Raw genomic sequence first — 16,144 nt, forward strand, 5'->3', positions numbered from 1 at the left:
GCTTCAACGAGACGTTCTTCTTTAACCCACATTTCTTATCCAGCGAGACCAAGCTTTTCTTCTCCAGCCAATTTCTTCTTTTCTCTTTCTCTTTCATTGTGTTGTAGAGTGAGACATAGAGCAGAGAGCAAGGTTGGAGAGTGAGAAAACGAGAGAGCAAGAGTAAACAGTAAGATTGAGTGCAGAGAGCGACATCAAGCGTTAGAGAGTGAGATGGAGCACTAGAGAGTAAGACCGAAGAGCAAAACTATGAGAGAAAGGGAGAGAGGAAGCTATTTGCGAGAGGAAAGAGAGCGAGAGAATCAGAGAGCGTATGCGAGAGAGTTTCGTTATGATAATTCCATTTGCATTTGACGTCAACAAAGGGTTAAAACTCATTTTCAAAAGATGGATCAAATCTTATTTCAAATCTCATTTTCTCCCTCTATTCGAGTCATCCATACAAAAACCTCTCGAGGTGACTCCACTTATTTTGAAAGGTCTCATTCTATGAAGTTATCTCACCATGTAAGAGCCAAACTTTCTTGAAATGCATATCAACCACAAGCAAAAAAAGAAGATCAAGAGAGAGCAAAATAAGAGAGATGTGGCCCTTTGGAAGAGCTACCAATGAAAAAAGCAGATTCCATGGCGATTCAATACCTTTTACTGTGATTTGGCCAGCCACTGTTGCTATATGACCCGATTATCAGTTGCCACCCGTTTCTCGCCTCTCTCCTTCTTCAACTTCAACCTCAAACCCACCCGTTTTCTCTCTTTCCTCAACCTCTCTCGTCTATCTCTTTCGACTCTTCATCTCTGCAAGTCCCTCGCTCGTCTTCTTGCCTCCAAAACCCTAGCCCTTTTCACCATGGACGATCTCTTCCCCAATGACGATGAGTTTTGGGACATCGATGTTGGTTCTCGCTCCCGACCCCCGCAGCGCCCCCGCCTGCTTGATGATTTTGATTATGACGATAATGATGGCGAGAAGGTCTATTTTGTTCCCTTCAGGTATTGATGGGGTTCTTTCTGTTGCTCATTTTGTTGTTTTACTTCGAGGGTCATGAAATTTAATAATACAAACGGGGAAATGGGTTTGGGATTTTGATGGTTTTGGATTTGTGAAAGTTGGGCTAGTTGTTCTGTTTTTGGCGCGTTTGGGAGTTTAGCTGTGATTGGTTTGATTGTAAGTTAGTGTAGTTTGGATTGCATGGGGGGGTGGATGGAATTTTATTGGTTGGAAGATCTGGGAGTTTGGAATCTGCGTTTATTCTTTCATTTCATTCTTTTATTTTTCAGATTTCTCGCTGTTTCTTACCTTTATAGTGTCATAACTGGGAACTAAGTGGTTTGTTTGGTTTATGATTATGTAAATTGGTTTTGGTTGAGTTAGACAGTGCATTTAGAAGCCAATTCCTCTTTCACAATTTAACTTTGCTTTTGCACGGATTTTAGGTGGTGGCAGGAAACTCAAAATGATAGTGATCAAGTAGTAGGTGTTTTATATAGTGTGTCATCAGATGAGGATGCTGATTCAGGAATTCTGTTGGAGCTGAGGAAAGAAAAAGTTCACAAAGAATATAATGGTGCGGAAGAGGGGTTTTCTGGTCGTGAATACGCCCTGATTGGAGAAGCCATGTGGTTGCAGGCCCTAAAGCGGTGAGGCATGATCCTTTTGCTATTTGTTTATAATTACTGCCCTTTGTTTGTAGCATCTATAGATAAGGGCCCTTTACAGTATAAACTTACGAGCGATCATGTATTGGTGATTTACCATTTATCCTCTCCAACGTTTCATAGTTAATGATATATGATGGTCAATGTAATATAGCCTTTTCTTCTTCTTCTTTCCCCCTCTCAACATGGAGGCAAAGGGAAATGCGAATTCAAATATCATCTGGCTGGTCGTTTTTTTCTTTTTTACTTCTAATTAGTTAATTATGGAACTCCCATGCGGAGTTCTAGAAACTTTGAAGAAAAATGCGGTATTCTAGACGTTCCTCATCTTTCCCTGTAGTAGGGCATATGGTCTTACACAAATATTTTAGCAGTAACTTACCGGAAAAATGCATGTCCAGCAACAAAGTTAAAAAATTGTTTAGGGGTGTAGATATCTGTGAACTGAAAACGAAGTGAAGCCTGTATTAAAAGATACAGCCTTTTTAGCTATGCGGTGATGTAGATTCACGAAGGAGGAAGCTGGAAGCACTCTGGCTATCTCTTGGAAATATGGGAAAGATTGGAAAGTTCAGCAGCTCCAGATGTCGTTTACTCTCTATAATTAAAGAGAGACAGTGTCTAAAACTCTACAATTTAGCTTGAATTCAAGAAACTAGAAAATAAAAGCGTAAGATATATGTTGTTATGATAATGATGTAGAAACTTTGTAATGGATTTGCCTTTATAATCTAACAGATAACTTAGCGAACAGAAAGGAGAAAGACAAGAGGTTCTAGATGTTCGAGGCTTCAAGGTTATTTTCTACCAAAATGGTTTTAATCACCTCTTCCCAAAAATATCATCTTACCCACCCAACTTTCTAAACAAATATGGAAACAGAAGCTCCTAAGAAGGTCAACAGTCTTCATGGGATCTCTTTGGTGCGAGGGAATGAATACCAATGGAAGAGTCATTATAATTCCCAAATATCTTCTAGGTTTAGTAGTGAACCTGCGGAAGGATAATTGTTGATGTCCAAATATCACAGGGAACCCCCCCACTCAACCAAATATCTTTTAGTTGCTGCATGCATCTTGTGCATATAAGAAAATGAAACAGTGTAACATCTCACCTCTAACTGGAAGTCTGTCCTCTAATGGTGATATGTATTGCCAATTTTTTTTTGATAGTCAAGGTGAAAGAATTATCAAGTTTTTTGTAAGTCTTCTTCAAAGGGCAGAATAAATTCCTGTGGAGTACTGCTATTAAAGCTCTTCTTTTAGGAAATTTGGTTATAAATTCGCAGAACTTCTACACATAACACAATTGGTTTATCTATAATGATGTCTTTTGGAAATATTTTATGATTTAGCGTCAAAATGGAGCTCTCTTTATGGACTTTTTGTAATTATCCTATTTTGAGCTATTGGCACCAATTGGAATGCTTTGATGTGTGTGTGTGCGTGTCTATATATAATTTGATGTTTTGGGAGTATGTCTTATCCCCTCTTTTTCATTCTTTAAGGGTTAGTAAGGTGCTTCTTATTAATACCCCCCCAGAAAAAAGGGAAAGAAAGAAAGAGAGGGATTTTTTTCAACTTAGCTTCCTTATTGAAGGCACTAGTTCAACGTTTTCCTTTCCCGTGATCTCTTTGGAATTGGAGCCCTTTTCTTGTATAGTTAGTTAGCCTTTGTTTTGGCTCATTTGGTTGGGCTTTGTTTCTGTATGTTCCTTTGTTCTCTTTAGCGTTTCTCATTGAAAAATTTGATTCTCGTAAAAAGAAAAGATTGGTTCATAATTAGTTTTTGCTCATACCAAAATTCAAACGCCAAACCTGACCTCTTTGTCTTTCATATGTAACGTAACAATTCTACTCAAGTCAACTATCAATATATAAAATGGTAGAGTTTGAGGTACTATGGAAAGAGTGAAACCATAGAGTTTTTTTGGACTAAGAACAATTGGTTCCCCCTTTGAATTCTTATGGTTGGACTAGAATGCTGCTGGTCGATGTCGATTATCCTTTCCATTCAACGAAGGAGTTTTTCTGGTCTAGCATTGTCAGAGCTGTTTTGTGAAAGATTTGGGAAACAAAAAATGCAAGAATTTTCCAAGGCAAAGATAAATCCTTTGGAGCTATATATGTTTAATGCCCTCTTATGGTGTACGAGAAAGATTTTGGAAAGATTTGATGGTTGCATCAAATTGGCACCTTATTATTCCAAATGACACCAACAATTTACTTAATTAGTCTCTCAATGACCACCCTTACACAAAAAGGAAAAAGAATTTTTGGATGCATCTCATTCGGGCTTTTTTGTGGATAACTTGGAGAGAGAGCAACAATTGCCTCTTTGGGTGGTCACTACCTTGTTCCAATAATATTTTTGTTCTTCTTGCTTCCTGGTGGTCCTAAAAAGACAATTTGGTTAGCTCTTTTGCAAGCGTTCTTTTGGACTCTTTGGGTCGAACACAATGACTGTCTTTTATAGACTGTTTCTCCTCTTTTGATCGCCTTTTGGATTTGGTTCTATCTACTGCGTTTTCACCAAGTAATTTTTTTGCTCATTTTAGTTTATTTATAATCTCTAATTGGAGGTCTTTGTTGTAATAAGCTTTTTTTTCCTCCTACCCCCTTCCCCCTTCCCATTTATCAATGAAATGTTTTTCATTTTTATTTATCAATAAAATGTTTCTATTTTTTTAAAAAAAGCTTGTCATTTTTTTTTTGGTTTCACAAACACCTGAGACAAGAGTTAAAGGGGGAGAGACTGAACAAAAAGTTATAAATTCTTGAGTTGTTTTGGTAATTTAAACTACTGAATTCATTTTCTCATATACACCGAATTGCTTCGTTGAATTTAAATAATTTAACAATAAATAGCTACAAGAACTATGAGTGTTTAACTCTTTTTGATTGATAAGTTCAAGTCATGAAAGAATTAGACATACACGAGTCAACAAATACAGTAAAACAGTAGAATTGGAGAAGTGTAAGTGATTGGAAGAATTCACATATGGTGGTTTTATAGAGAAGCAAAACTTATTTTGTGATACCAAATATAAAATATTAAATTTTACAAAACTAGGTAGGAACCAATTTTTAAATTCAATAGCATAATATTTGGGAGCGTTGNTACAGCTTTATTCCTGCCTATATCTGGAATTTGGTGAGTTTTCTGGCTTTTATATGGAGTGAGACATTACATTCCTATTGAATGTGGCTGGTTTTTGCTGTGGCGTATTGTATTGATATGTCCTGATTTGATAGGCATAATGACTTTGAAGCAACATCGAATTATGGTGGCCGGCATTTCAGAGCTGAAGATACATTGCAGGATGTTTTTCCTTTGCAAATTAGGATCTTGGTTTCACGGAATACAAATTTGTTAACTGTGAAGATAAACCGAAAGGTGATTTCTCTATCTTGCCTCTAACACTAGTTACTAATACTGAAAATCTACCTACTTAGACTCTGATTACTATCTCTTTGCATCTAAAGGGACAGAATCAATGTGTAAAATATTTGGGATGAAATCTTTGTTAGAGAAGAATTACTTCCATTAAAATGAAGATAAGCTATCTTCCCTGAAGCTGCCCAAGGAGGTTAAAAGGAGCTCTAGCTTATTGGCGACAGAGGTCCGATAAAATTAATGTATTGGAGCCAGGAATAATTATAAATTTCCTTGATAAAAAACACCAAAGAGAGCCAGTGAAGATGCCCCAGCTATTTGATTCCTACATTAGCTCTCTTAGAAAGCTCTACTATTCGTCTCTAACCATACTTTCCAACAAAAATTTTCCTTTTAAAAAAAGACTCTCTAGAGTTCAAACTTTTCCTTGCTAAAATGCATTCCTCTCCAACCAAACCCCATTTGTAAATTTTGGAACGGAAGGAAGTGTTGTCTTCTACTTGGGCAAGGAATTCAAAATCTACAAAATTTAATTTATGTGCACTTTTATTCTGTAAATGGAATCTTCTTGAGCTTACCTTTGTTGATCACATTCTGGAACGTCTTGTGCTCTTTTCTTATGTATTTCTTCCTCTCATTTTTAATAAAGAAATAAAACCTGTCAATTCCTTATTAATAAACAGTCTCTCTCCTTTAATGTGGTCCTTGAATAGTCTCCATCCCCACCCCAAAATAGAAACAAAAGAATCCTGCAACTATGATAAATCCATACAGAAGTCTCAAAAGGAGGGCCATTTGGATGCCCCATGAAGCTGGTATTCTATAATGTTTGTGGCCTGGGATCTTGGAGAAGTGATCCTTTATCAAGACTCAAAATTTCGTCATGCTACCAGAAAGGTTGATTTGGAGCTCCTCATCTATTGGGTGGGGAACCTTACACTCCATTAGTGCTGTGGGTGGTATCCTCGTTATGTGGGCAACCTACCTTTGCTTACAAGAACTTGGATATCATTGAAGGTTCTTTCCCTTTTATCTTTACACATTTCAACTCCTTTTATCTACTTCATAATTATTGACTTACCTCAAACAGAAGTTTTGATTGGTCCAGTCATTGTCAAAATGTCCTCTCTCCCCCATATTGATCGCTTGCCTTTCACTCATTGCTCCTTGGAAATTTGGGACTGACTCTCTTTAGGAGATGGGAGATCATCACTTCCAACCATTTTCACATTGCCCAAATCTTTGGGGATTTAAACTCTTCCGATTTCTTTGGATTAGCCACGAAAATTTTGTTTTTCTGAACTTAAAATGGTGATTGATATCCGATTATCAACTGTCAAATGTGGTACAAAAAAAGGTCCCTTGCATGCTCTCTCCCCAACTTGGTGCCGATTTTGTTGACGGGCAACAGAGACTCAATCCCACATCTTAATTCTAGGTTTAAATTCTTGAGTTTTTTTTTTTTTTTTTTTTTTTTTTTTTTTTGAATTTTTTGCACGCCAGTTTCAGGTGGTCCATGCATACAAGCATCTTGGATCTTATTTCAAGCATTTTTGTTGGGCATTCTTTCAAGAATGAGATCAAACTCTTTGGATAAATATAGTGAAAGCTTTCCTTTGGAATCTATCATTTTCTTTACAATAGGAAACAAGTCTCTTCTTTAAGATAATGAAATGAGACTAATGCTCAAATTACAATAAACTGAAAAGGATCAGGAAGTGTACCCGGGCATCTTAATTAGGTTGATATCCCCTTAGCACCTCCATCATATCCAAAAAGACTAAAGGAACACAATCAAAATTACAACCAAAATTACAACCAAAGCGAGAGTCCAACCCAAACATCTAAGGTACACTACCAAAGTACTATGGACTGTATAACTCCAAGCTGAGGAAAAATAGAATTAAACAAAATAAACATCTATCGTTGGAGAGGAATAATACGATTCTCAATGAGACCGCATATACCTGTGAAGCCTTCTTAAACAGTATCCTTATGGCTACGTGTTGGTGTAGAGTGTAAACATCTTCCTCCTTTTTCTGATTATGTTGTAACATTACTTTTGGCCAAATGGATGACCTTTTTGTAACTCCATTTTTGTGCTCTTGAGTTTTATCCCATCCTCTTTGGTAATATTTCGGTTATTTAATGAAATATCTATTTCTTTGGGAAAAAAAAAAGCGACTTTCTGAGAATTTCTTGTTTACCATTTTCTCCCCTTATTTGTATATTATGTATCTGATAGAAAATGTCTTTTCAGGACAACTCAGCTGACTTTTATAATAGAGCTTCCATAATTTTCAATTCAAACTCTGAACTGGTAAGTTAGCGTACATTTAACATTGCAAGTTTTGTTAAACTTCTTGTTCCATGGTACTAATATCTATTTACCCCTTTAATCTAATTGGCAGTTTCACATTTGGGACTTCTCAGGGCAAACAAATAAACTTTTCACAAATAACTCGAACAATTTTCTTGATGATTCACTTGTTCAACGAGTCAAAGAGGCAAGTATATCTGTATCCAAGCAATAGGAGCTGAATAGTTATTTCAATGTTCTGTTGAGTTCATTGTCAAATGCTATGCAAAACCTTGGTACTGAATTTGAATCAATAATGGAAGTTTCTGGAAGTGGGGTATGCACGTATAGACTTCCTCCGCCCTCCGTTTAATCAAGAAGATTTTGTATCATCCTAGATGAATATGATTAAACTTACAATTAAGCAATATTTGTTTATTTTGGGAGACTATTATTTGTTATACATGGTGAAGCCTTTACTGTGCCATCTTTGCCGGTTTGATTTTGATCCTTTTGGTTTTGATCCTTTTCATTAATTAGTGTAGATAAAACCCTGCTCTTACATGCTTTAGATTTTTTGATATAAACAACAACTTTCATTGAGAAAAAAAGAAAGAAAACAAGGCTGCACAAAATACAAGCCCAATAACACACCCCTACTAAAGGAAGGAGTTCCAACTAAGTAAAATGCTACCAAGAGAATAGTTACAAAAAAGCTTCGAAACAGAAGCCCAAAGGGACACATGAAACCTCCCTTTATTCTTTGCATTGATCAGTTCAGATTTGCAATAATTTGTTTATTTTATGGTTACGTAATCAGCCTTTTAGGCTAAATGATCGTGAATGGTGGACCCCTTGTTGCCGCCAAGAATTCATTAAAGATATTGGCGGACTTGTATCCTTAGAAAAAATTAAAGAGAGTGATTGATTCAATGATACTTCAACCACATCCATTGCCTTTATATCAAACAAAGGATGACAAAAATCTAAAGAAATCGAAGAAGGATTAGAGGAAGGAAACACCGAGGCCACAAAATGGCCTCGGAATGCATCCTTTTGTCTAGAGATGGTATTGCCATGGAAACAAAGCATACACTCCAAAAATAAATTTTCGAACCTTTCCCAACGTAGTAATCTCTAAAACCACCACTTGCAGCCACTAAAAAGGATGAAGGCCATACTTCCTTACAATCACCATACGAATACTTACTCTAATGTTATCGATATATTTATGTTATGGGATGCGATGAGGGTCTATGAGCGTGTCAACCTAGTTGAGATGCTGGGTGTACCTGTTGATCCCTAATATTCATATTTGTATTTACTTAGTCTCTTTGTAATTTGAGCAATAGTGCCATTTCATTTCATCAATGAAAAGTGTTGTTTCAGTTATTTATTTATTTTTAAATCTCCATATTCCGCAAGGCTGAGGCTCCACAAAAAAATGCCATGACCACTTAGACAGGAAAGCCTTGTTATGTAATTTGAAGCTCCCAATACCTAATCCTCCTAGGTCCAAAGGCTTCCAATTTACATAGATGGAGAAGTTTACTGATTTTGTGGGGGGTTTTTAGGTTGTGAGGAACTATAGAATTTTTAGAGGGCTTGAGGGCGTAAGGTGAATGTGTTCTCCCTTGTTAGATTCCATGTTTCTTTTTGTTTTTTTTTTGGGTGTATAAGGCCTTTTTGTAGTTATCCTATAGTTCCTATTTTACTAAATTGGAGCTCCTTTTTGTTTTAGTTGGACTCCTTCTGGTTGGGCTCTATTTTTGTATGCTTCTCTATTTTTCCATTTGTTTTGAGGTGGCTCATACAAAAGAATCATAGAATTCTCTACAAGATCCTATTTGGTTTTTGTTTGCATAATGGGTACCCATTGTCCTTAAACAGGTCCGTCTTGAGTTACAAGTCCATGGAATTTTAGACAGTAAGATGGGTAGATATGGGAAGGATGCTAAGCTAACTGAAGAACAGCGAAAGACTGAAAAGTCCCCCATTATCATAAATGGGATTACGGATAAAGTGAAGTTTCATTTGTCTGAATCCCACCGTATGATAGCTGGAAACAGTTTCAGGGTAGCCAGTCCCATGGGTTTGACAGGATTGCAGAATCTCGGGAATACTTGCTTCATGAATAGTGCTCTTCAATGCTTGGTGCATACTCCAAAGCTTGTTGATTATTTCCTTGGAAATTTCCAAAAGGAGATAAATTATGAAAATCCTTTGGGAATGAAAGTAAGTTATTATCCATGTGGCCCTATTAGGCGTTTTAAAACGGCTCTTCCCATTCAATTAACTTGTCATATCTATCTAGGGAGAACTTGCTTTAGCATTTGGAGACTTGCTCAGGAAACTTTGGGCCCCTGGCTCGAAGTCAGTGCCTCCAAGAATGTTTAAACTTAAACTTGCTAATTTTGCTCCCCAGTTCAGTGGTTATAATCAGCACGATTCCCAGGTTAGTCTAGTCATTCTTTTTTGTTTGCACTGTTGATCTTCCTCCTTTTATCTGGTGTCATAAACGCATGCTAAACATATAATGTGCAGGAATTTCTTTCTTTTTTGTTGGATGGCCTTCATGAAGATCTAAATCGTGTTAAGTCCAAGCCATATTTCGAAGCAAAGGATGTAGAGGGCCGCGAAGACGAAGAAGTAGCAGAAGAATATTGGCAAAATCACCTTGCTCGTAATGATTCTATTATAGTTGATTTGTGCCAGGTGGGTTTTTTCAGTTTGCCAGAATTCTTAAGTTTTTTTTTGCCCAAGGGTTTGCTCATTCTCTTCCTTAATCTTAGTTTTTCTGCTGCAAGTTTACATACAAGTATGCAGCCAAGGTCCTGATTTGCTTTTGTAATTAACTTACTGGGGCCTTTGCTTCCCTGCAACTAGGTTCTCAACGGTTGATCTTTAATTTATTACTTCTTTAGGTCTCATAAAGAAGTTCACTTCTTTTAGTCTAGTGATTGGAATAAGTGTTTCTCGTCCATCTACCTGTTGCTGGGGAATTCCTTAGCTCTCAACTGGCTTTCCTTTTTTCTCTTTATAACTGTAGGGTCAGTACCGGTCAACATTGGTGTGCCCTGCTTGCAATAAGTTGTCAGTTACATTTGATCCATTTATGTACCTTTCTTTGCCATTGCCGTCAACAACAATGCGTAGTATGACCCTGATGGTAATTTCATGTGATGGGATTACATTGCCTTCTACGTTTACCATATCAGTGCCAAAGTCTGGAAGATTGAAAGATCTTATTGATGCTTTAAGCACTGCTTGTTCTTTGAGAGCGGATGAGACCCTGTTGGTAGCTGAGGTATGCTTATAAATTGGTATAGCGACATACGGCGACTTACTTTTTTGACGTATAAGTAGTTTTGGAGGCCTTTTTTTAGGGTGTTCCATTTTGTGGGTATATATACTATATATACATTCTCTTATATTCTTTCATTTTTTTCTCATGGAAAGTTGGTATTTTATTAAAAAAAAAAAGAAAAGAAAAGAAAAGAAATAATGAAAGAAAAAGAAAAGAAGAAGAAAACAGTGAGTTGATATTATTATTATTTTTTTTGTTAATATGGTAATGGGATGCGAGGCTCTGGTTGAAAGCATATGGGATTGAGAAGTTGTATTGATTGGTTTCCTTGCATCTTCAGCCCACAAGCATTTAATACACACACATGCAGACACAAGAATTTCACTTAGGAGAGGGCCACCAGAAACAAGTCCAGAACAACGTTACTAACAAAAAAGATGTTGCAGATTGTGGCTCCTATTGTTTATGATTGAGGATAATAGATAATAGATATCTAAATTTAGTAGACATCCATAGGGGAGCGAGAGCCACTCCAAAATCTTTCCAATATCCTCTGCACCAGTGTATAGTATCCTTCTTATCTTAAACCAAGTACTTTAGGTAATATAGAAGAAAGTTTCATAACCCTTCGTCTTCGTCTTTTTAAAAACATTAGCCATACTTTGACCACCCATTCTAGGAGCCATAGTAACATCAAGAACATCAAGAATATACAAAGAGAGCTCAATTTATAGTGAGATTTGGCTCCTAAGCAATCAACCAACAAGCCAAAGAAAACCAAGAATATAAAGAATTGGTTCTTTTGAACCAGAACAACTAGCTAACTAAATTAGAATAGAAATAGCATCTGAGCTGATCAGCACCCAAATAAAGATGGAAAAAGGGCTAATCAGGTACACCGAAATTTGTACCAAATATTTGTAATAAAGTGACATCTCCCTAAAGCATGATCCAAGTTTAATCCCTATTACACAGAGCAGACCACTGAATGCATAAAGCCAACGGTCATCCAGGAATTTTTTTTTTTGCGACTTTAAGAATTAAGATTCCCCAAAGCATTATTTGCAAACGACTAAAAAACAGAGAGAAGAATCTAGTCTTCTCTGGAAAAAGAATTATTTGCAAACGACTAAAAACCTGAAAGTTTGGAGTCCAAAAGTGAGTCGTAAATTTTGGGAAGAGATGTGAATTCTGTGTTTCAAGAGCAATGCAGATAATTTTGAGGTTTCTAGATTAATTTATTATTTATGTTGAGTTATATCTCAAAGAATTCCTTTTGGTTGCCTTCCATATTGAACTTTGAACCATTGTATGGACCATTGATCATTTAACCTACGCGTGAGCTAAATTTATTGATCATTTAACCTACTCGTGAGCTAAATTTTCATTATACTATAAATTGTGTGTTTGTGTTTTGCAATGTCATTAATCTGGTTTATATGTCTAATGTGAATGAGCAGGTATACAAGAATCGCATCTGTCGTATTCTGGAGGATCCATCTGATTCACTAGCCTTGATTAGGAATGAAGACAAGCTTGTTGCTTATAGGTTACCAAGAGATGATGAATCATCCAAGTTGATTGTCTACATGCATCAGCAGTCGGAAGTGTAAGCTCCTTTTCATATTAATGTGTACCTGTCATTGTTGCCTTCGAGTTATGTTTTTTCCTGAAGCAATCTTCATTTGAATTGCTTAGGCAACCCATTTGATGACCATTTTGATGAAATAGGATTAGGGTAAATTGGGTCATTTCGTATTAATCTTGTTTTTCATTTTAATGATAATATCACTTCTGTTTTTTGCTTTTGACTTTCTAAAAACATTTTTGAAATCACAGGTAAATTTTGAAAGCCAAAAAAGTAGTTTAAAAACAGGTTTCTGTTTTTCAAAAACTCATTTTTCTCCTAATACCTATCTTTTTCCTCCGACATATCTCGTCCCAACAATTTTTTCTAATAATTTTTCTCTAGAAAATCTCTCTAACTTTCAGCGCTATATAATTTTTACTTCTTTTTCTCTCTGAATTTTCCATCTCTTCATAACTCTTTTTATCTCTCTAAAATGCTCATCTTTATGTAACTTTCATCTCTCTTTCCTTTATAACACACCTCTCCAATCTCTCTCCAAAAATTAAATATGTTTCCCAAAATTTTCTCTCTCTAAGTTATTTATTTCTAAAATTTCTCCTTATCTCTCTCTACTAAATAAATCTCCAACTTTTCTCTTGAACTATTTTCTCTCACTACAATTTTTTTTTTAATTTTTATTTATCTTATTTATGTATATTGCTCTATCATATCAATTTACACATTCATTATAATAAAATAACATATGACTCTTAACTTTTCTCTCTCTAAAATTGATCTTTTTATTTAACCTTTTCCCCTCTAAAACTTATCTATTTTCCTTCGCCTTTTTTTTCTTTCTTTCTCTCTAGCTAATATTTTTATGAAATTTAACTAATATTCTCTCCCTAACATCTCTCTTTAATTTCCCACTAAATATTTTTCTTCCATGTTTCTAAAATTACAATGTTTTACTTTTCGCTCTAAAATATTTTTATCCGTCTCTAAATTGGATCGTTTTAGTTATCTGCATAAATCTTCCTCTTTGTTGTAGAAGGGTTGGTCGTCTTATTTTTATATATTTGTATCTTGAGCTTTTCATCATTTCAATAGAAAGTTCTGTTTCCTTTCCTTTTAAAATAAATTCTCAGGCTCTAAATATTTATTTGTCTTTGCATACTTCTCTCTCTCTCTCTCTAAAACACTCCATCTTTCTAAATTTTTCAAAGCTGAAAACTAAAAACTGTTATTACACGTATAAGATTTTGTGTTTAAAAAAACTGTAAAATCAATAACAAAAAACTGAAATGGTTATTAAATAGAGCCTTAAATATTCCTCACTGCTGCAATCTTTACACATGTTAACACTCCTTAACCTCCTCTGCATCTCTCTTCTTTAATTTTATGCTTGGTGATCAGGCATGATAATTCAGGAAAGCTAATTTCAGGCGCGAAAACATTTGGAGCCCCATTTGTAGCAAGAGTGCCTGACTTTTGTCATGAATCAGATATTCGTCAGCTGTTTCTTAAATTTCTTGGTCCGTTAAAAATGCCTGCAGAGGATACACTTAGGAACTGTGACGGTGAAGCTGGCATTTCTGCTAATGATGACTTTGAGATGGATGATGCCTCAGGCCTGACAAACTTGGATACCGACGAGAGTCCAAATGATGAAAATGTTCTAAACTCTGGTTTGCCTGCTGATTTCACATTCTATTTGGCTCATCAGATGGGTGCTTCTGAAGGTACCTTGATTAAATTGGATGAGCCTCTAGTTATCTCCAAGTCAACTGAAAGATTGGATGTGATTGTTATGTGGCCCGACATGATGGTTAATAAATATGATACATGTCTAATGAGTTCATTGCCCGATGTTTCCAAACCAAATTTACATACAAGAAGACTTCAAGAGTCTGTTGATTTGTACAAGTGCCTTGAAGCTTTCTTGAAGGAGGAACCTTTAGGACCTGATGATATGTGGTTAGTTAGTGTGTGCCCTCATATTTATTTTTTTAAAATCTCTTCACTTTTCTTTTTGTTTATTTTCTTTTCATGCTTGGTAAGATTTGTTCCCCTTTCTGAAGCATGTCAGTTACATTTCTCTTTGGACTATAATCATGTTTTTTCTTTTCTTTTCTTTTCTTTTGTTTCCTCTTTTATTTATTTATTTATTATTATTATTATTATTTTTAATTCAGACTTGCTTGCATAGCTTTCATCCCTATATCTTCACTGGGGTTTCCAAGTTATGAATTTATAGGTGTTTAAAAAACACGAAATAATTCTTGTGAATTATGTAGGTATTGTCCTAGATGCAAGAAGCCTCAGCAAGCCAGGAAGAAGTTGGATCTCTGGAGGTTGCCTGAGATTCTTGTCATTCATCTCAAAAGGTTTTCATATAGCCGATTTTTTAAGAACAAGTTGGAAACATTTGTTGATTTTCCCATAGACGATCTAGATCTCTCAAATTACATTGCTTATCAGAATAGCCATTTGAGCAATCGTTACATGTTATATGCTGTTAGTAATCACTATGGAGGGATGGGCGCAGGCCATTATACTGCATATGTTCTTGTAAGTGGTTTTCCTATTAGTTAGAAGCTGTATACAATTATTATTCCATGTACTCTGAAAAAACACTTTTTTAAAGACAACCTAAAAAGTTCAAGGTTCTAATATATTGTGATTAATGGCTTTTACGTTGCACAATTGAAAAACATGCAAATAGTGTACTTGTTTTAGACAAGTTTTTTCCCCTTCAATCTGTTCTCTATTGGCCAAGTCTCTGATGCAAGAAGGGATTAAATAGATTTGAAATCTGATCTTTATCCATATTGATTATGATCTTATTTTATTCTTTCTGACACTGCTTCATCTTCCCCTGCAGCACTGCGGTAAATGGTATGACTTCGATGATGATCGAGTTCTCCCTATCAGCGAAGATGTTGTAAAGTCGTCTGCTGCTTATGTTTTATTCTACAAAAGAATTCCAGAAGTATAATCTGGTAAAGTTTTACACATGGTTTTGAAGGTTAGCTGGACAACACCCTACACCTACAAACCCCAAAGGAGTTTTTCTGGTTTACTTTGTTTAGGAGCAATATCTTCCCCTTACAACATCGTCACTTGTACAACTGTATTCTGTTTGGGAGACAAGAAAAGAAGAAAAAGAAAACTTCTGTACAGCAAGAAAAGCACTTTTGGGGAGAAGTATAAGATTTTTGCCCCCATCATAGGTATGTCTGTAACTCCTTGTATATATAGGACTCACTGCAAAAAGAAATCTTCAGCCAAGCTTTCAATTTTTGGAATGGAGAAAAAGGCATCATCTCTTTTGGTTACTTTCCTTTCTTAATTTTCTGTAAAGTATTGATGGTATGAAATTAAGGAGGGGGTGGGGGTTAATTCTCCATCCAAAGGGATTTCCCTTTGTCAATGATTAACTTACTTACCTTGAATGAAGTGTTTTTATTCCACATCTCTTTGTTTTTCTCTCATTTCTAAATTCTACCGTAGAACACACACACTCCTTTCATTCCGCATTTGATATGACATTACTTGATATATTATTTCATTTTATGGACACTATTCTCAAATACTTCTTTTATGAAAAAAAACAAATGGAGGTAGTATGGCATGGAAAAATGTCCATACTGATGGTATTATAAATTTTCTGTCACTGACGAGAAGTTAATCTCAATAACCCAATTCAATATTAAGTGTTGTTACTTGTTAGTTGAGATGTAGTTAAAATATATGCTTGGTCTAATTACAAGCTTAATTTGCTTGATTTCACACTACCCTTTTTGGCTAAAATAGTCCGTCTTCATTTTTAAAAATAATCATAGGTGTGAAAGGAGAGTTATTTTTGTGATTTGAATTGAAACTTTATAGATCACAAAGGTGGAAGTTTTTC

The 16,144-nt window shown here is 35.6% G+C and overlaps 1 protein-coding gene across 2 annotated transcripts; it reads left to right on the forward strand.

The window, feature by feature from the left end:
- The first annotated feature begins 495 nt into the window (after positions 1-495).
- On the forward strand, positions 496-15,706 carry LOC120090317 (ubiquitin carboxyl-terminal hydrolase 8-like). Of its 2 annotated transcripts, none has more exons than XR_005485511.1 (13): positions 496-993; positions 1,438-1,641; positions 4,914-5,055; positions 7,316-7,375; positions 7,467-7,562; positions 9,245-9,589; positions 9,669-9,809; positions 9,899-10,069; positions 10,404-10,661; positions 12,122-12,270; positions 13,648-13,973; positions 14,529-14,802; positions 15,116-15,706. XR_005485511.1 is itself a non-coding variant. In XM_039047892.1 (13 exons), the coding sequence occupies exons 1-13, from the start codon at positions 677-679 to the stop codon at positions 15,227-15,229; spliced, it is 2,832 nt and encodes a 943-aa protein (XP_038903820.1). In that variant the 5' UTR covers positions 503-676; the 3' UTR covers positions 15,230-15,706. The 2 variants fall into 2 exon arrangements, 1 of the variants encoding a protein (XP_038903820.1); XM_039047892.1 differs by having other exon boundaries at positions 503-993; positions 13,648-14,208.
- Positions 15,707-16,144: the final 438 nt, after the last annotated feature.

Source organism: Benincasa hispida, chromosome 11 (assembly GCF_009727055.1).
Source record: "Benincasa hispida cultivar B227 chromosome 11, ASM972705v1, whole genome shotgun sequence".
NCBI classification, from domain to species: Eukaryota; Viridiplantae; Streptophyta; class Magnoliopsida; order Cucurbitales; family Cucurbitaceae; genus Benincasa; species Benincasa hispida.

What these genes read in the sequence shown, in the direction of transcription:
- LOC120090317 (XM_039047892.1), top strand. Translation starts at nt 677, where the DNA reads ATGACCCGATTATCAGTTGCCACCCGTTTCTCGCCTCTCTCCTTCTTC. An exon ending in TGGTTGCAGGCCCTAAAGCG is followed by an intron (nt 1,642 to 4,913) that starts GTGAGGCATGAT and finishes CTGATTTGATAG; the next exon opens with GCATAATGACTTTGAAGCAA. An exon ending in AAAATCCTTTGGGAATGAAA is followed by an intron (nt 9,590 to 9,668) that starts GTAAGTTATTAT and finishes ATATCTATCTAG; the next exon opens with GGAGAACTTGCTTTAGCATT.